Source organism: Melozone crissalis, unplaced genomic scaffold, assembly GCF_028551555.1.
Source record: "Melozone crissalis strain CALT ecotype California unplaced genomic scaffold, PUWL_Pcris_2 ptg000042l_1, whole genome shotgun sequence".
NCBI classification, from domain to species: Eukaryota; Metazoa; Chordata; class Aves; order Passeriformes; family Passerellidae; genus Melozone; species Melozone crissalis.
This window is the reverse complement of record NW_026535820.1, coordinates 3437407-3457618: the sequence shown is the minus strand read 5'-3', so window position 1 is coordinate 3457618 and position 20212 is coordinate 3437407. Positions and strand designations below refer to the sequence as shown.

Below are 20212 nucleotides of genomic sequence, written 5' to 3'. Positions count from 1 at the left end.
AAAAATCTCAAACCAAAAAAGAAAAAAAACCCCATAATTTCCTGGCTGTTAAGGTAAGTAATGTTGTTTGTTTGATTCAGGACAATCTGCAACTTCAAAATCCCTATTTCTCCTCTGCCAGTATCCTCTTGCACTGCTTGGAAACCCTGATGACAGATAAAAGGTATCTCAGTACAGTAAACCACAATGAGTATCTCCCCTTCCCCCACAAGATCTGAAAAAAATCCATTAATACTTAATTGATTTGGCATGTAGGAACTACCAGAGAGACCAGGTCCCTTCTGGTTCTGGTGACTGGAAGCCTTTAAAGATCTCCCACACTGTAATCCAGTGTAATTTTTAAGCAACATGCTGTTGAAAGGGACAGATGCTTTAGAACCTGATTGATCTTTACCCTGCAACTCTTCTTCTTGCTTATACAGAATTACTTGTAAAACTCTGGGGTTACTATCAGGCAACTAACCCAATGGAAAAAACCCAAACATGCTTGTTTTCAGGTGCACCAGCCCCCTGGTCTAACTCACCAAGCAACCAGAAAGGCTCGTGCTAGCTAAGGCAAGGGACAGAACAACAATTCTGGCAGCAGCCTACATTACTTTCAGGCTAGCATGGTTATGGAAATCCTCCCTTCCCTTTCATATCAAGTTTTGACCCAACAAAATCAACTCAGGTGCAGTCAGTCAGAAATCTGCAAAGAACAAAGGACTGCAGATGTGTATTGACCCTTTTTACAGAAGTCCAATTACCTATAGCCAAGGACCACACTGCTTTTTATGATTCTGGGTACTATAACTCCATAAACACAACTAAAATTTTCAAAGAAAAAGAGTATTTAGAAAAAATACCAAACGCTTACAAATAACTGCTGATTTTCTACATGCATTATCCCAACATACATAATTTACCTTCAGCATAACCTAAACTTAGAAGAAATAGCCTATGCATTTTCTCTGCTCAGCAAATTCCTTCACTATTCCTAAGTTTGGGCATGGGATCACCAGAAAAACAGTATTTCCAAAGAGTATTTTCACATTCATGAATGATTCACACAGGAGAAATCAGTCTTTGCAACCAGTCAAGGAGAAAGTGCCCAGATGAAAACTAAAACTCTGAAAATTAATTTCAGCTGCTCTGCATTCCTTGTTTGTACTTTGAAATTAAATATAACCACTTTAAAAGTAAAATGATGGTTTTGAGAGAATATTCTGGCACATAAAACAAACACACATTTGGGGCTCAAAAAAAGGCTTGAAATCATCTGTTGTTAGATCTTGAAAAGTTTTGACAAGATGGGGCAAAGAGAAGGAGGTTTAAGAAAAAAAAAAAACCAAACCAAACAAACGCTATCCACTCTCTGTGTAATTATTCAATTCAAATCCACCTAAATGGACAAAGCTTTCTCTTTGTGGGACCTGGTAATTGATGAGGATAAATTAACTACTGCCTATTTTATTTGGCGTAGGATATAATAATGAACTCCTCAGTCATTTCTATTTCTAACTTTCTTGATGCCATAATTAAGAAAACATGATTAGACAACTAATATTCTTCCATCTTACTGAAACTCTGATTACAGCAAAGAGCCAAAACTGCAATAACATTTGAAAATCAATTTTAAGCCAAACAATACTCTAATGCTAAAACAAATAATATCAAATTAGAAGTCTCGATATCTTCTAAGTTTGAGAGTTTCTATCCCAAGGCAGATAATTAAACAATACTGGTCTTGCCTCATCAAACATGATAAATATGTATTTTTAGTTATGAGAGAAGAGACAGAAAATAGTGGCTTCCAATACTCTAACCAATTTCTAGAACACCTGCTGTTACTTTCTATTACTTGGCAGATACCAACAACTCCTATAAGGCAATGATGAATATTAAGCCATTGTGGAAACAAAAGTGCTTTTGTAAATGTCCAAAGGACAAGAATGTCCGTCCATAAGGCCAAAAGGAGACAAAAAGCAACGTCAGTATTAACAGTCAAGAATACTTCTGAAGTTTTTGGAAATTAACCTGAAGTTTACATTTCAAGACTACTGTGTTAAAGAATGAGGTTAACAAGAAATAGTTTGCCTTAGGGAAACAACTATTACAACCCTCAGACTCCTATAAGTCTTGAAGATCTCAAGAAGTACCTTAAATGACTGCTTCATAATTTGTTCCTCCACCCTTTGTGATTCTTTCAGCCCCAGTGCAACCAGGTATCACAAGCAAACTGATTTAGAGTCCAAGCACCAGACTAGACGCTTAAAATTTAACCCCTTTGGCTTAAGGTACAATTTGAGAGCAAGGCACACAGAATCTTTGAAGGTTCTTCTGGGAACATCAGACACAAAACATGATTTTGAACAACAAGTATATAATGTACACGAGTCTCAAAATTTCCGAGTTCCAGTTTTCCAGTTTTGTGGTCAGGTTGGACAGAGTCACAGTTCTACATGGGATGTCCCAGCACATGGGATCCCTACTTCTACTGAAGCACACTGGGCATACTGGAGGGCACCCTGCCCCAGAGCTCTCAAGCTAAGCAAGTACACGTCTGCCAAGTCCGCTTCAGGAGCTGTGAACCAAATACTTGGGAATTGTGTCTGTAATCAGCTGAAACATGCAATAAATTATACTGTAATAACTCTAAACAGCACTAAACAACTGAAGAATGGATAGTTGCTTGTAGTGAGGATTTTGTACTAGAATGTTTATTCTGAATAGTAAGCAGTTGAACTGTAGAAAATACAGAATGCAGATTTATCATTTTGTTGGGTATAGACTCCATTATAATAATAGTTTTTAATTACAATTATTTTATTTATCAGCTTGATTGCTCATAATTACTCCTTAATCAATAAGCAGTTCAATATTTGGGTTAACTTGATAGACTAATTTAGCAACTTCTTCTTAGGACTGCAATAACTGTCTCACTCATTCCCAAGTGAAACAGGCTGAATTGCACCCATTACAAAAGTGTACAGAGGAAAGATTATCTGTATAATAAACTGGAAAACTAACTGGACAAGGTTTCACATTGAATACAATTATGAAAGATAATGGAAAAATTCTTAAATTTAGATTTTTCCAGTTGCAGCAGAGGTCACAATAAATCAGTTTTAAGAAGCTGTAGCTTTTAAATATTTTTTCATAAAAATATATATAGGAGAAATCAAACTATTTCCTAACAGAGGTGAAACAAAGCAAAGCAGTTAGAATAAAGGAATGTTTCTCATCACTTGATCCATTTATCCAATTCCCTCTTCAGGGAGCATTGATTGCCTCCCAAAACAAACACAGCACATTGTAATAACCTCCACCCGTAAAATCAGACAGACAAGTTTTCAAAGAAGGTCCAATGCACACCAATTCTCCAAGATACATACACCTCAAAAGCACAGACAGAAGTGGACAGTGCTACTCAAATTACTCTCTCTATGACCATACACACCCCCTTCTAATTTTCAGGTGCTAAAAGCTATATCTCAAAAAGGTGTTGTGCTCCTTGTAAGAGATTTCTAACCAACAAACAATAAGACTCTGCAACATCTCCAATTAGTTCAGTTTTGTTTTAATGATATGGGGCAATTCTTAGAGCAGACATTGTGCAGCTATAGTAACTACCAAATAAAGAGGTCTATTGGTGTGGTCTTGGAATCCCAAATTGAAATGTAAATTTGAGTCAAGGTAATTAGCTGAAAACCCAGAGTATCTGAATATGCATACAATGTTTTTACTTCAATTTTGCAATACTTTTTGAGGAACTTGGAAAAAGTGAAGTTGGTAGAACAGTATCACCAAGATTACAAAAACTGGAAGGAAATAATACACTGCAACAGTGATCCTCATTAAGTAAGTTATTTCATCACAGTAAATATTTAAAAAAGCGTCAATGTGTTTTAAAAAGTGTTGAATCCTCCCCCCAAGTATTTGAAGAGAGATAAACTTTTTCCTTAGTCAAAATGGTTTTTTAAAAAAAGTTTCTCAAAACAACAGCAATAATCAAAAAACATGAATTGTATTTTCTTTAATCCATAATATCTCTAGTGCTGAAGGGCCATCCATGTAAAAAGCAGATTCTTTGGGGACATTAGTCAATTAACTTAATAAAACCCAGTTTTACGAGGATTTATCCTTCCTGCTGCGAGGCGAGTCTGCTCCGTTTGAGGTCACTGTTCCATTTATTCCATTTTCTAGAAAAAAAGAAGAAATCACTCTTTAAGTACAGTGAGACACTTTGTATTTTATTACATTTTTGTGGGTCCTACACAAACAGCCTTTAACTTCTTTTCTGATGTACCCTCTTCGTTAAACCTCTTAATTATTATTCAGTGCAGCAGCATAATGAAGTTTTTACGAAGTGCAATATTTAAAGTTTACTATAATAAATTCCAGAACCCTAATGTGACCAGACACTGAAATGTGTCCATTATATACATCTAGACTGAAAACCAACACCAGTTATGATATTTTAGAAGACATTCTGTGAAAAACTTCAACTTGAGATGAGATGGTTCTGTGAAATTTTGGAGACAGACTATGTACAGAGTTCTCTGCTACAGGTCTCAGCTATTTACCTCACCTATGTCATAATTCTTGTTAAAATTATACTCCTTGGCTTACTTTACAAGCACTTGATACATAGAGGAAATCCTTTATACACAGATATACCCACAATTTTTAAAGCATATATTTTAACATATATAACTCATTTACATTATGATGAAGATATTTACATAGATAAGGCAGAAGTAAAACATCAGTTCAGATTTGCAATGAGTATGTGTAGGTGGAAAGAGCTCAAGATCAGGCACCTAGCTAAGAACACAAAGGTACTTGAGATGATAGTTTGTCCTTACATTTAGGTGTTTATTATTTCTTATTTATGTTATAGTCTCATAGGTAGTGAGTTTTTAGTTTTTTACTAATAAGGTATAAAATGGTTAACAATTTCTTGTTACAAGGTTTTTTAAGGTTAAACTATTTCATTAAGAAATGACACAAATTATTTTCATTTTTAATCTAATAACTAATTACTTGACGCCTACAATGTGGACTTTTTTGATAATTACAAAATACTATTTAAACTTAAGAAGAAGAAGGAAGAAGGAAGTCAAGAAGAAGGACTAGTTTGTGCTTTAAAGCTTCTATCTTGTTCTATATATATTATTATACTTTAAAACTTCAAATTCTAAGTTTTTCACCTTGTGATATTACACACTTCTAATTAACTACACACTTGTAATCCAAGTGTTATCAATTAATTTTGGAAGCCTTCTCCATGGCTTCAGTCAAATGTATTGCTCTCCTGGGAGTTAGTTAGAGTGTGTCAGCATAGAAATCCTCAGCATCCACAACTCCAACACCCCCTTTACTCAGTTTCACCTCAACCAAGGAAACAGATGTTGCCTGACAGTGACTATGTTTATAAAACAGATCTAAAGAGCACAGTGCATAGCCAGCTACAATGCTTGCAGCCTAACATCTCTGCTCTGACTCAGATAATTCCAAATTCAAGCAACAGCTGCTGGTTTTTTTGGGGCTTTTAAACAATTATTACATAGACATATTTATATATTTTTATAAAGGACTGGTTAAACTTATTTTTCCACACGCAGATGTGCTGAAGGTCACTAGAGTGTGGACAGTCTACAAAAACAACTGTTGGCCTCCCTCTTTCTCCCACGACACTCAAATGCTCCCATTTGTGCAAACAAGCAACAAAAAAACCCCAACAATGACAACCACACATGAGCAGGAGACCAGGCCCAAAGAGTCAAAGTCTGTTTGAGCACATATTGGCTGTAAATGACACCACCATTTTAAGCCTACATAAGGTGGTCTTTGGATATTTCTGAAAATGTTTGAATTGTTTTTAAATAAAGAAACTTACAAGCAATTAATTAGACCCAAGCCAGCTAACTGAAATCATATTTTCTTAAACAGTTTAGGTAAAACAACAAAGAACATGAATCAGCACATGTACATCACACCTACATCACCAGCAGGACTTTTTACTGTCATTTCTTGCTTTTGGCATAGACAAAAAGTAACACATTTTATTGTGCCCTGGCTCTCAAAAAAAACATTCAACCACAAACACACACACACACACAAAAGCGTTTTAAAGAGTTCAATTGCATATATTACTCCTTCAAAACCACTGCTTTGCTGCATCCTATGCAAGTGTTCTGAATAGACAACATAACAGGAATATTCAAAACAGAAGAATTTGAATGAACTGAGTTCTTTTATGTTCATTTAAAATAAGTAATGCAATTCTTCGGTGTTCAAGACAGGCATAGTTCAATTATTTTGTGAATTAACTGACTTTTTCACTGTTTGTTTATCATTTGCAAGTCTCCACTGAAGTAGGCTGAAACCCAGCAGATTCACTAAACTACATGAATTAAATAGATTAAGAGATTTTAAAAAGCAATTTCATTTCTGACTCCCTAATCAAGACATATATTTTAAAATTATTTGACATAAAATACTTCAATTAGAAAAACTCCTCCATATTGAGGCCATGACCATGAAGCTCTATTAAACAGGACACTTACACAGGAAACTACCTTCACTCCATTAAAAAAAAAAAAATTCCAACTGAATTTTTCAGGTGAAAAAAAACCAAACAACACTACACAAATGCCAAGTTGTGATAATTACAAATCATTCTAAAGGGAGTGCAGCAGTACTCTAAACCACATAATTTTAATAAAAATAGAAACTTGGGAGAAATAAAAAAAATACTGATCTCCCACCACAAATCTCAGTTCTCAGTGCAAATGGTCCTGACACACACTACTTTCAAAATATCAAAAAGTGGAACAGAGGTTGGTAATACATAATTGGGGGCAAAGGATCATGCTGAAGAAAGCTTTTGAAACAACTTCTGCCATTTCAAAAGGGTGCAGAAGTTATTCAAACTAGCAGTTAAATACATAGGAAGGAGTTGAACTGTTGATGCAACAGATATACTGAAGTACAGGGATTTAAATTTTTTTTAAAAGAGCACAAAATTTTTTCTTGGAGGAAAGAGCGTTCTGTTCATCTCCCATACCATTTCCACAAAAAGGGTGTGACATAATGAAAAAGTCAAACCTGAGCTCTTTAGTTTATTTCCAAATGCTTTGACACAGGTTTAGAGTAGTAAGGTGTTATTACCTTTCCATAAAGAACTACCAATTTCTGTTCTTTTTAAAAATAGTCCAACACAAAACTTTTTACTGGGTGGATCATCAAATCCTCTCTTTGTTCTAAACCTTCAGAATTTTGGGGCAATGAAAAAGAAGCTTGAAATCCACAGCAAGAAAATTTTACAAATGAATGTCTAAGAGAAGAGATCTAAAATTGCAACTGTTCCCTTTATATAAGGGAACAAAACACAAGCATGACACATTTTGTTCCAAGTAATGAAATTATAGAGAATAAAAAATATCATGCTGCATTAATGAAAAATACCCCAGTAATTCCTTTATTTGGGCAGTTGAAAACCCAACAATATATAGTGGTTTTTCTTTAAAAAAAAAGAATTATTCTTCCCACAGTAATATTCCCCAGTACTGCTTCTCTAGCTGAGTCATCTCACTCACAAGTTAAACACAAAATGCTTCTTTAGCGACCTAAAGTTGGTTTTGAGAAGTCAAGGGAACAGAAAAAATGAAACTACAAACCTCTTTCTTTTCTGGAGGTCTTTCCTTTAGCTGATACAAACTTCTTTTTCACTGACTGAGGCTGAGAAGAAGAATGCTCTCTCCACCTCCGAAGCTGGAAATTAATGAACTTCCACATCATAAATGCTTGGGTCATGCAGATGGAGGCCAGCACACTGATTCTAGAAACAAATAATAGGTAAAGTTTCATCAGTAGGTTTGCCTCATTATTCAAACAGAAAAGCAAGGTAGAACACCTCAGGATTTTGGGCAACTTCCACTCCCTCCTCCTGGTAACCTCCATTTTCTAAGCCAAGAGTTCACTTGCATAGGGCAACACTGGGCTTAAACACAGATGATCAAAACTAGATATGGAGTGATGGTGAAATCTTTACCCATCAGAACTGGCAAGTACAAGGTTTTTTTCCTGCTGTCTTTCTCAGAATTACTCTCAGGGTACCAGGTAGTAACAGCTGAAAATGGTTCAAGAGTGTCTTGCAGCTCAGAGTATCAATTTTGCAAGGTAATGCTGACATTGTCAAAGTTTCAATAAATTCTTTTTCTGCATTTATAAGAAGGTCAGGCAGTTGGATCACACAGCAGCAATAGGGGCCATAAAAAAGGCAGAGAAAGAAGCAGCAATCTTCAAATGATACCAAAGCTGCTCTGGGCACAAATACCTTGACCTCTAAGATATACTGACAGCAATCGTATTTAGAATTCAATTTACTAACTTTAAAACATTTGAAAGTAGTGCCTGTAATTGAATATTCCTATTAATTCTGCTGGTTTGTGTTTAGTTTTTTTTTTTGGTTGTTTGGGGTTTTTTCAACAGAGAAGAGTAACCAGTTACAGATTTCTCTCAGCTATAGACTAAATTCAGTCAATTCATTTCACTGTGCCTTACAAGTTTCTTACATGAGCTATTCCTATTGATCCTATTGGTTGCATGAAAACACTCAATCATTCAGAATTACTGGCATTAGTACCATACCACTTACATTGTGTATTTAACAGGGTTTACAGCACATGCTTAAGAACTGTTCCAGGTTTACTGTACCTAACAGCCAGGATATTAAAGTTCCCAGTACTGAAATTCAGCTGCTGATCTTCTGCTCTTGCCAGTCCAAAGCCAAAAGTGAGGACTGAGAGAATCAAGGTGAGAAGCCTTCCCAAAACAAAAAGAACTGCCCACAGTGAAAATCTAGAAATAAAAACACCACAAACACTAAATCAACTTTCCATTCAAAACACATGCACTAACAATCCAAATGCTTACCTTTCACCATGCAAATTTGTTTGAAATCCAAGAACTAACCTAAATACATGATTTTGCATCTATCTGAAATGCATCTTGTATTGTACTATGAGAACTGATTTCAATTCAATTGAAAGTGCTTTCCAGCACTATTAGAACAAAAGCACATTTTTAGTTCCTACGGAGCTGGCTATATTAGCAATCTATCTTGTTTCTTTCTCTACAAAACTTAAAATAAACCCCACATTAGTATACATTGAGAGATTTTATTTCATTTAATACTGCTACTACTATTTACTTAAATAGACTAAAGCAAGGTAGAAAGTATGCTGATGGTTTAGAAATATAAGTGCTAGCACTAGTCTGGACAACTGTGGTTGCTTAAGAAACACTGTTTGAACTCCCTTGTAATTTTAGTTTCTGGTCAGTTAAATGTAAAAGGCTCTCAGACAGAAATTACAAGAGCTTTAAAGATAAAGATAAAATTTTAAAGACTATTTACCCTTTCTGATATTTTTCATCACTGAAGTAGAAAAGACGGGATATGTGGAAAAGAAATTCAACGAAGTAATGCAATACCAGAAGAACAAGTCCAAGGTGGGTCAGACTATCAAAACAAATAAAACAAACATTCAGACCTTTTGTTAGATATTTAAGGCAAAGAAAGGAGTCAGCAAAAGTTTACAATTGACTTACTTCAAGAGATAGGCTCCAGCAATATGAAAGAGGTAAAGTCCAATGTAGACAATCTGGCGAAAGATATCTTCCTGTTTGGAAGAAAAAAGTAACCATGTGTTATATACAATGTTACACAGTATTGTACTGTGTTATTTGTTATTACAAACTATTCCCTAGTCTTGGAAAATTGTTCTTGTATCAGCTACCTCAACATGGCCTGGTTTGGCACTGAAACACTCAGCCTGGATCATCTAATTCCACACATAACTGATTGCTCGCTTACCAGTCATATTCAGTGTCCTACATATGCTACTGTGAGAAAAGGCATCAAACATGGAAAGATGCTTTTAAAAAGGATCCACTTTTATTTGTTATGACCACTGTGAATATATACAAGTTATTACATTTCTTATTTTGCATCTATTACTGTACCATCAGATTCTACAGTTCCACATGTTTGCTGCCCATCAAATTGTCAGATTGCTACAGAATAAAATAACAGTCTATGAATCAAAATGAGAGGTTTTCCAAGTGTTGACATAAACTTTAAAAATTCAAGGCCATCCAAAATTCTGGCACACTGTTTCTTGCAAATACAGAGAATATTGTTATTAACCAGTCATGCTAAAGCACATGGTCCCACTTTAAGTCAGGCTTTAGTCAGCCCTATTGAACTGAACACTTCATAGAGATAAAATAATAAAGAGGAAGACACACAGCACATGGAAAGCAGATTGTGTCATCTGTGAACAGAGGGACCACTGAACAATGCCAGATCACAATAAAAATCTCTTTTGGAGTGGTAGCAGAGTACATTCAGTTGTGCTTAAGAAACTCCTTTTTGGAAACATTCTCTAAACTTCAAGTAAGGAGTATTGTTCAATACTCAGTATCACATTCAACAAACCCACAGAATCAAACAATTATGGCAGCAGCAAACATCACACATAACACACAAAGAGCAGGTGGAGAAAGACCTACTATAAATTATCTGAAAGAAAATGAAAAATTGGTTATTTCAGATAAAGACACCGTAAGTACAAATGGTCAGTTTCTCCAAGCACAACCAGGACCAGCCTACAACACTTTAACTTTAGAACTGAGATAACATTTCAACAGCCCATGCTGCCTGCTTAGACAAACTCTCAGAGACTGCAGGCTTTGTGGAAGAATGCACAAGGTACACATGACTATAGAGGAACCAGAGTTGAGAAGTTATTTTCTTGTTTATGTCAGCAAGACAGATAACTACACCTGAGTAAAAGCAGCCAGTTTGTTTCAAAGAAGGAATAAGGCAAGTAAACCAAGATAGCAGAGGTTAAGCTGTGGTTGAAGAAGTATCAACTATGCTAAAACAAATGAACTATCACTCTTTAAACTTTATGCAAAAGTCAAAGGGCACAATTTCAAGTAGTGACCAAGTAAAACACTGCTACTCAACACACAGCATTTAGGCCACTTGTGACAGCCTTCTTGAAGCTATTTTAAGAAAGATCTCCACACTTGGCTGTGAAGTCAAATTTGGAAGGTATCACTAGCACAATAAGACAACATCAGCTGCAGTGCATCTGCAAAACAATACTCATATTGCATATGAGCAGCACAAAAAGAGTGCATTTTGTTACTATTTCACTAAGCCTCTTCTAGGCTCCTGTACAATGACCTGTGGTTATGTAAGACCTATGTTTCATTTTCTTCAATAAAGCAGAACTGGCAACAGAGATGCAGCCTGCTCACAGAGCAACAGCAGTCACAGAAAGGCTTGGGTTCAAAGACACCTTTGTAGATCACCTAGTCCAACCATGGGCAGGGACATCTGTCACTTGACCAGGTTGCTCACAGCCCCATCCAGCCTGACCCTGAAGACTTCAAATGAAAGCAAATTCACAACTTCTCTGCATTGTTGAGAAGTGTCACTGTTGGGCATTGTGTTCCAGATGGACTGTCTCAACATCTTCCTCACAAAGAATTTCTTCAAATCTACTCTAAACCTACTCTTTCAAAATAATTGTTCCTTGTCACTACAGACCCCAATAAAAAGTCTCCATATTTCTTATAAGCCTCTTTCAAACAGTGAGAGGCCACAATAATTCTCCCTGGAGCCTTCTCTTTTCCAGGCTGACCAACCCCAACTCTCTCAGCCTGCCTTCATAGAAGGGGTGCTCCAGGCCTCTGTTCATCTTCATGGCCCTCCTCTGGACCCACTCAAACTGATCCATACCTTTCTTGTGCTGGGGACCCCAGAGTTGGATGCAGCACTCCAGGGGCAGTCTCACCTTCCCTCAACCAGCTGGCCACTGCTTGTTATGCAGTCCAGATGACATATGGATTTTTTGGGGTGCAAAGGTACATTACCAGCTCACGTCCCATTGTCATCCGCCCATTTAAATGCTATTTAGATCAAATCCCAGACTTTCATACTCCTTTGATGCATAGAATTATTCACAGTTTATATTCTACACCTATATCATGATTCATGAAGCAGCTGTGATTTTAGTGAGCCTATTCAGACTATCAATCCTGAGAAACAAAGGGAAAAAAACCCCAAGAGTTGAAAAGAAAACATCACAATCACTTGCTTGAGGGAAAATTCTTTCAGTGGATGAGAACCACTAGTAATTTTTATTTACACAACAGATATTTAGCAATTTTACTTCAATTAGAATTTAACTGTAAAGAAAAAAAGCCACCTTGCTCTGGAGTTCCTCCCATTTACATTCTGAACTTACTTTTTTAGTTTTCTGAAAGTACAGTTCTGGAAAAGCATGAAACCAGTATGCCAACTGTAAGATGTAGAAAAACTTCATTTGAAACCTGTACAATACAGCAAGAATTGAAGAATATTATTTATTATGAATGAACATAAAATGAGTTCACTAGAAGCTTCTGAAATGTTTTATCACTGTCTCTTAAAAAAATAAAAAATACAGACCCTTCATGCCAGCCAAGTCTAAACTAATATCATTAATAATTAAATCATTCAGACAAAGCTTGCAAAAATGGAATTAACTTTAAGTAACAGCCTACATAAAAAGAACTTTGTATGCTACAAGTTGTCAAAGAATAAAGCCCAAATACCTACAACCAAAAACATATTGGTGATTAATATAGTTTTACAAACTACTTATTCTACACAGATTGTACATGACACACCCTAGGCTTAAAACAGTCCCCCCTCTCTGTCCCCCAGCAATCCTGGAAGGAAGAGGCCTTACGGAATCAGAGTGTGCGGGTAGTCCCTCCACAGAGACGTTGGATCTGATATATAATTCTCCTACAAAAAGAAAATAACAAAAAAAACCCAATAAACACTCTAAGATGATACTTTCTAGTCAGAAATAATGACTGGATGTACATATATGCATTTATGTATATGCACAAGTGTACACACAAAAAATACTCATACACACATACACAAGTAAAAGCTGCAGATGCACAAATTTTCTTTTTAAAAAATCCCCAAGAAATCACAAATGAACAAAACCCAACCAACCCAGAAAACAAATCCCCAAAACAAAAGACAGCTGCACTGGCTTAAGAAAATAAAAAGCAACCAAACAAATCAAGTGATTATTCAAGACAGAATATCCTTATGAGATGGAAATTATTCCAGGATTACTATGGCCAAAAGTCTTCTCTTGTAAACTGCTGACAAACTTTGAACTTAGAACTAAGACAAAGAAAGGTTTTCCAGGAGTTTTTATGGTAAAATAAAGAAAATAATAAAAAAGGCACAGCCTTCCCTTTCTATGAGCTAAGCTCATACACATCCAGCCACTAGCAAAGGGTATGTCACCTAAAAGCACACAGTGACCTGAGGTTACAGCAATCTGTCATATACCCATCCCCTAGTCTCCAGAATGCTGTGTATGGTTCCTAAACATTTATTTTATATTAATAAAACAACATAAAAAAACTACAGAGAATTAAACACCATAATAAAGCTAAATGGTTTTATCTTATTCAGTTTGACAGTAAATCTACTCAAGACTGAACAACAGTAACACTACTGACTTCATACTCAGTTATGACTAAACTCGCACAAAATCCCTAAACTTGTCCCCACTTTAAAATTAAAACTAGCTAAAACCAGAAAAATAAACCAAAATCATATTTGTCATCAACGTAAGTGAATTTTTTTGAAATCTCATAATGAAATAGAAGAAAAAGCATACTTACAGAGACAAGAATACTCGTTCCCCAAACACAGGAGAAAAGGTAGAATGCACTGAGTTGCCCAGACTCATTGAACTTGCTATGCTTTGTTTTTGAAAAGTGCATTTTCCTGTTAATTTTCTGAAATGAAAGTCCACTGTTATTTATATGCTGCAGTACTTCACATTTATTTAGTAACTACATTAGAGTACCTTGAAGTTTTAATGCATGTTTTTACAGTTAAAAAATTTAATGCAGAAATTTACTTTTAAGTTAACAGTCTTAAAGCTTAATTAAAACCCAACAATTATCTTGATGAAAGGAATGAATATTTAATACTTACATCCAGTACATACTCCTGAATTATAGCATGTATGATTATTGCTACAAGCATGTAAAAGAAAATTGTGGCCAAGTCTTTGATGCCATAGTAATAGAGAGAGATTGTTTCTGCAGATTGTTCTTCTAAAAGACAAAGAGAATTAACTGTTAGGCACCAATACAGTTTAATGGTTCATAAGTTTATTTCTCAGAGTGAAGCCTTTCAGACAGAAGTAGCTGTAGTCAGCTGAACAAATAAAAGTCAAATTAAAGTGCCACCATGAACTAGGTCACTAAACTGTTTATAGTTATCTTCTCCATCACATCACAAACTCAATTTGACTCTGGAAAGATGCTATAAAACTAAAAACTTAAGTGCACTTAGGAAGCTTATCCAAATACATGGAAAGTGGACAATAAAAATATGTTAAACCATCACCCCACTTTGATTATTAAAAATTATCACCTTCAAAGTCAGAGTAAGAATTCATGTGAACTTATCTACCAGCAAGATGGTGCTTCAGCACCAATGACAAATCCAGCAGAACAGAAACATTGCCTCTAACTTAATTAGTTTAAATAGTGTTTTAATACAAATAAAGTGAAATCCTTGAAAGCTGCTCCTTATCTATTGAAGTTGACAAGTTAAATTGACAAGTTCCCTTCTGGACAAGTCTAGGAAGGAGGGCACACTAACATGTCTGATACACTGTCTCCTCACTAATCTCTGCAAGATACATACCTGTGGCAGGAATGGTAACATTATACTGAAGTGTAACAAAAATGACGGCTGCTTTTGCTGTAATCTAAGAGAGAAAAAACCAAAAGCGCTGTAAATTCTCATGGAAATAAACTACATTAAACTGAAAACATTTGCCCATAGTTTTGGCACCCTTGCCCAGCGCGTTTGTCTCCTCCCAAAAACCTGACTGACCTCCCATTATCTCAGCACTGCACCTGACTTTCCAAGGGCAGCACACATGGCATGGTCTCTGTGGGTTTGTTTACAGAACGCTCAACCTGCCAAATGAAAGATCCTTGAAAATGTTACTTACATACAGCCCTTCCTACAACACTAAAGTGAAAACACATGCTACAATTCTGTCTTTAGTCCATACTGTATTATTACATTAACAGAATGCACAATATCATGGAGTCCCTAGACCAAGATGCACTCAGCAGTGGCTGAGAATAAACTTTATTTAAAAGTACTTTTCTTATTTGACAAAATTTGGAAGTCAGTTATCATATTCATAAATCTGTGGGTGATCTGAAAAATGTGAACAGGGAAGGAAAAAAGGCATATATAACAGAAAACAATTTCAGGCCAGTGGGATACCAACTCAGTAATTGTACTGTATTCTTTTGGCCCTGGGGATCCTTTGGCAAGAAGCATAAAACAAATTAAATTAAATTTAGCAGTAGTGGTACTACCCCTTTACGATAAGCTGTAAGAAAAACCAGAATGAATAAAAACAGTTTGAAGAGAAGATGTCCCAATGGCTTTCTTTGAGAAGTGGGGTGGGGATATTCTAAAATCTCCAATATATAAAATGTAGTATAAGTTCTTATTTGACAAAAAGTTGAAACTTATTTTTTACTATAAGACATCTTCATTGAATCCCAACATTAATCAACATGCCCTAAATGAGGGAAAAGTAACTGTGCCTCACCATAGTTCAGATATGTGATCTATCACATGGATCAGATGGTTTCTCATTGCTGTAAAACCCAGCATCTGTGTGGTAATTAATAGGGCTGGCAAAAACTCCAAGCTCCTTAAGTAATCCTGGAAGGACATACTGAGCATCTGAAGATAATGACTAGGTTACTACTAGTATTAATTATTCACAGGAAGTGAGATTTTTAAAACCATTGCTTTGTCAACAAGCCCTAGATTTTCTATGAAACCCTGAATACGTGGCAGACTGTTCAGACCATGTAACTTCAGGGAATCCAACTAGTTTGCTCAAATTAGTGAAGTTGCCTTGGGCTCCCTATTCATCAAGGCAGCCTTCAGAGGACAATTTGAAACAGTGCTCAATTCTGAGCTGCCCTTTGAAGGCTCTGTCAGCTACTCTCAATACTAGAATTGTACAAGTCAGGCAGTGTAAACACCTTACCATACCAACATCAACCACAGCAAATGATTTCCTGTACCTGTATCAAAGCATTTAAAAATTGCAACATACCACATCTGTACCAACAACGACACATAGCCTTTTTACACTGGGTTAGAAAACACAGTAGGTTAAAAAATCCGGAAACAAAAGAATTCAGCACATTCAATCCCTCAAAACCTCTACCCCTACCAGTAATACTGTTAATACAGTAAGCCTGATGTAAGCACAAAAGGAAACAGTTTAGGTTTACCTCTTTAACTTCATTCCTCAGGAAATCACCATATAACAGTTGTCTTGGTGATTTTTGATAGCAAACCCAAAACCAACAGTGTAGCTGGTCTGCCCTGTTCTTTCTTTCTTTCTTTCTTTCTGTCTATCTATCTATCTATCTATCTTGTTCCTAACTCCACTGGCTTTTAGTGCTGAGCTGTACCAACAGCTGGATGAAACCATCCTGAAAACCATGACAGAAAGGTCCACAACCCTTAACAAATGTCTGAAATAAATGTCCGAACAAATGCCTAGAACACCAGAAACATTTCGTCAACACCGTCTTAATTTGATGATCAGTGATCTTAGATCAGTGATAGCGTTTTGGCAGTCACGCAGGTGAGTTACCTTTCCAGCGCCAAAAAGGCGCGGTTTAAAGCATCTGCATTCAACATGGGGGCCCAGAGAGCGGAGGGCCTGCAGCAGGGCCGGCCCTCAGGCCGGAGGGAGCGCTCCCCTCCGCCGCTGCCAGACCTCGGCGCGTCTCCGAGGCGGGAGAACGGCGGGGGTGCCCAGCTCAGCTCAGCTCAGCCCAGCCCAGCCCAGCCGCAGGGCGCCCGGAGCGGCCGGGAGCCCCGGGATGCTCGGCGGGTAGGGGGAGCGGAGCGGCGGCCCTAAGGACACGTCACCGCTGCTCTCCCTTCCCTTCCCTCCCTCCCCGCCGCGCCGCCCGCCGGGAGCCGTAGTGCCGGCGGGGCCCGGCGGGGCCGCGCACACAAAGAGCGGGGGATCGGCTGTGGCGGCCGGGCCTCGCCCCCCGCCCCCTCCCCGCCGTGCCGCGCACTCCTCCCTCCCTCGCCGGCTGCCACGTAACCCCGCCGCCCGCCCGCCCGCCCGCAGCAACTGCGCCGCCCGCTCCCGGCCCCGCACGGCCTCCCGCCCGCGCCGGGGAGCGGGACCCGGTCCCGGCGGCAGCCACGGCTGCGCCTGCCCAAGCCGAGGCGGGAGAAGGGCGTTCCGCCCGGGGAAGCGGGAATGCGCCGCGGGGAGGGCGGGCGCCCGCGGCGGCTCTCGGGCGGCGCGGCGGGGCGGGGGTCGGCTGCTGTCCCCGCGTACAGCGGCTCGGGCGTGGGCCGGCGGGCAGGTGCGCCGGGGGGCGGCGGCGCCGAGGGGAGCAGCCGCAGGGTTCCGCCGCAGCCCGCACAGCATCCCCCGCTGCCGCGGCACTCCCGCGCCCTCCCTCCCCTCCAGCAACGAGAGCCTCCGGCGGAGTGGGAGGAAGAGGGAAGAGGACCCCCGGCAGGGGCGTCGGTGCCGCCTCACCTCGAACATGAGCCCCAGCAGGAAGATCATGGCCATGCAGGACACGATGTCCGCATGGTTCTGCACGATGAACTCGTGGCTCAGCACCGGCGGGTTCTTGTTGCTCTTCTTGCGGATCGCCATGGCGGGCCGGGAGCTGGGCGCCGCCGCCGCCGCCTCCCCGCTGCCAGCACAGCTCCTCTGGCCGCGGCCAGGAAGAGGCGGAGGGGAGGAGGCGGCCGCGCAGCCGGGGAATGGCAGCGCCGCCGCTCCGCTTCCCCCGCCCCGCCGCCAGCAGCGCCCCTGCCGGCCGGCGGCGCCTCCGCCCGCGCTCCGCCCCCGGCGCCGCGCCCGCCAATTCAAACCCGCCAACCGCGGCGCGGCCTGGCCGGCGATCGGCAGCACGGCCGAGCCGCGCCGTGCCGAGTCGAGTCGTGGCACCCGGGCAGCAGTGCTGGCAGATCCACTTTTCTTTTTTAATGCTGGCAGCGACGGCCGATACTTACTGGCGGTAGCCCGAAGCCCGCGCTGACCGGCCCAGCAAAAAAACCAACCCAGTAAAAGGAGGGTCTTGTCAGGTTAAAACGATGAAGGAAGAGGTCTGAGAAATGAACGCTGATCCAGGCTGAGTTTAGAGGTCCTTCTACCCTCGCAAAGTTCGTGCTGTCTTTATTTGTTAAAGCTTCTGCTAGGCAGATAGTCCCAGTGGATCTGTGGAAAAGAAATAGAAAGAAACTGACTAATACATAGCTGAAATTTAGTGTTGTCAGAATGGCTTTTGCTGCCGGCAGCTTATGAATGAATGCAGGGCAAGAAATTAAAGCATAGCTATTTGGTATTGCTTTGCTTTGCCAGAATTGAGAGTGTGCACCAAATTAATTGTGTGAGCCGTTTTAAAAAGGTTGATTTCTTCCAATTGTATGGACCAGTGACTCATGGAACAGATTGATCAGTGTAAGACCAGGTTTTTCAACTATGAAACACCTTCATCAGCTGTGTAGATGCTCACAGACTTTTTATGAATTTATAACAAGACAGCTATATTTGGTGTCCGGAGATGATCTAGGACACTTAAAATACAGAAAAAGCTACAGAAAAATTCCCCTTCACAGCTGGATTTTAAAAAAAGTTTAAACAGAAGGAGCATTCATATTTTAGTCCCAAGATGTTTTGTATTCTAGAAATGCCTTAATCCCCTGACTGTACCAGTATTGTGCAAATGTAAATAAGCAGGACATGATTTCAACAATATCAATGTGAAAGTATATCCCTGACTGCATACAGTATAGTCATGCATGGAACATACTGTACCTGTGAAATACACTGGATTGGAATAAAAATTGGACTCCATTTTGCAATATAAGTTTGCATCTATTTCCCACCTCAGGCTTAAAAGAAATCAGGTCATCTCATCTCCACAGAACATAACAAGCAGGACTTAAGTGGGACAAGACATGCTTTCCTCAAGCTTTAATCAGCAAGTGCCTGGCTAGATATCCTGTCATACAGGCACTCAGTTTCAGCTTGGCTCTGTGTTTGTCCTGATGGTACACTGTAAACTGCTACACTGAAATAGAAAACAAGGAAACCTGTTGCCACACCCGAGGTTTCCACACCTTCCTTCTATCAGGAGTCTCCTCTTCTGCCACATGAAGTTTTGTATGGCACTTCAGGCAAAGTGGGATGGTCAGCCCTCAGTCTGCTGCTTGCCATGGACGACTGGTCTGTGTTTGCCATGTTTCTTTCCAGACACCGTATTTTCCAACACTAGGCTTCAAACTGATCACATTTTTAGGAAGGAAGTTCTCTACAATTTGAGTCAGAGGGAGTTTCTAGCATCTTATGACAGAAGCCACCATCATGTGCATGTGTGTCCCAAAACCTTCCCAACCAAACTTAATACAATGTTTCAGGTGGCAAAATTGTGAAGACATCAGCAGGAAGCATATTATGGCACCTGCAATAACAAGACACAAACAGCTTTCTGTTTGGGAACCTTTCCTGAATTTAAGCATGCTTGGAGAGAGAATCAAGAATAATATTTCAAAACAAATATAAATAAGAAAATCAGCAAGAAACAGAATGGAAAACTTCAAAAAGATGATACCTACCACCAAATGTCTAGGTCTTAAATGTAATAAATGATGTTGCTTCTCAGGACAGGATCTTGAAATTAGCAGGCGGGAAGGGTGGAAACACAGATTGTGCTTCCTTCTGTCCCCAGCTGTTTAGAAAGTTAGCCCAGCAACTGGTATTATTAGCCCTTCTAACCTGTTGAGACAGAAGTAGCCCCCTCCCCTCTTTTTATTTGTAACTTTTAATGCATTCTCAACAGATGAACACATTTTTGTAAGAGGGCTAATCCCCCTTTTTATACATACATGGCCTATCTTACATTGTCACCTCTTTAAAATAAACATTCCATTTGACATAACAAGGAGCCTGGAGACTTTTTCAAGATGCCACAGCCAAGTATCCTTTATTATATATACATCTTAGTAACAGTGCAATTTCTGCTATTA

The 20212-nt window shown here is 39.2% G+C and overlaps 1 protein-coding gene across 1 annotated transcript; it reads right to left on the bottom strand.

The window, feature by feature from the left end:
* Window positions 1-3538: 3538 nt before the first annotated feature.
* TRAM1 (translocation associated membrane protein 1) lies at window positions 3539-17896 on the bottom strand. The gene is made up of 11 exons (XM_054284908.1): window positions 17712-17896; window positions 14798-14861; window positions 14078-14199; window positions 13759-13875; window positions 12795-12853; window positions 12309-12393; window positions 9598-9668; window positions 9404-9508; window positions 8704-8847; window positions 7665-7825; window positions 3539-4181 (listed from the first exon to the last, which is right to left on the bottom strand). Exons 1-11 carry the CDS (start codon window positions 17832-17834, stop codon window positions 4108-4110), a joined length of 1125 nt encoding a protein of 374 aa, XP_054140883.1. The 5' UTR covers window positions 17835-17896; the 3' UTR covers window positions 3539-4107.
* Between the last annotated feature and the right edge of the window lie 2316 nt (window positions 17897-20212).

Coding starts and splice junctions, on each gene's coding strand:
- TRAM1 (XM_054284908.1), bottom strand. CDS start 17,834: ATGGCGATCCGCAAGAAGAGCAACAAGAACCCGCCGGTGCTGAGCCAC. Junction 12,394..12,794: donor TACCCGCACACTCTGATTCC/GTAAGGCCTCTT, acceptor TGTATTGTACAG/GTTTCAAATGAAGTTTTTCT. Junction 7,826..8,703: donor TTTAATATCCTGGCTGTTAG/GTACAGTAAACC, acceptor ATTTGTTTCTAG/AATCAGTGTGCTGGCCTCCA.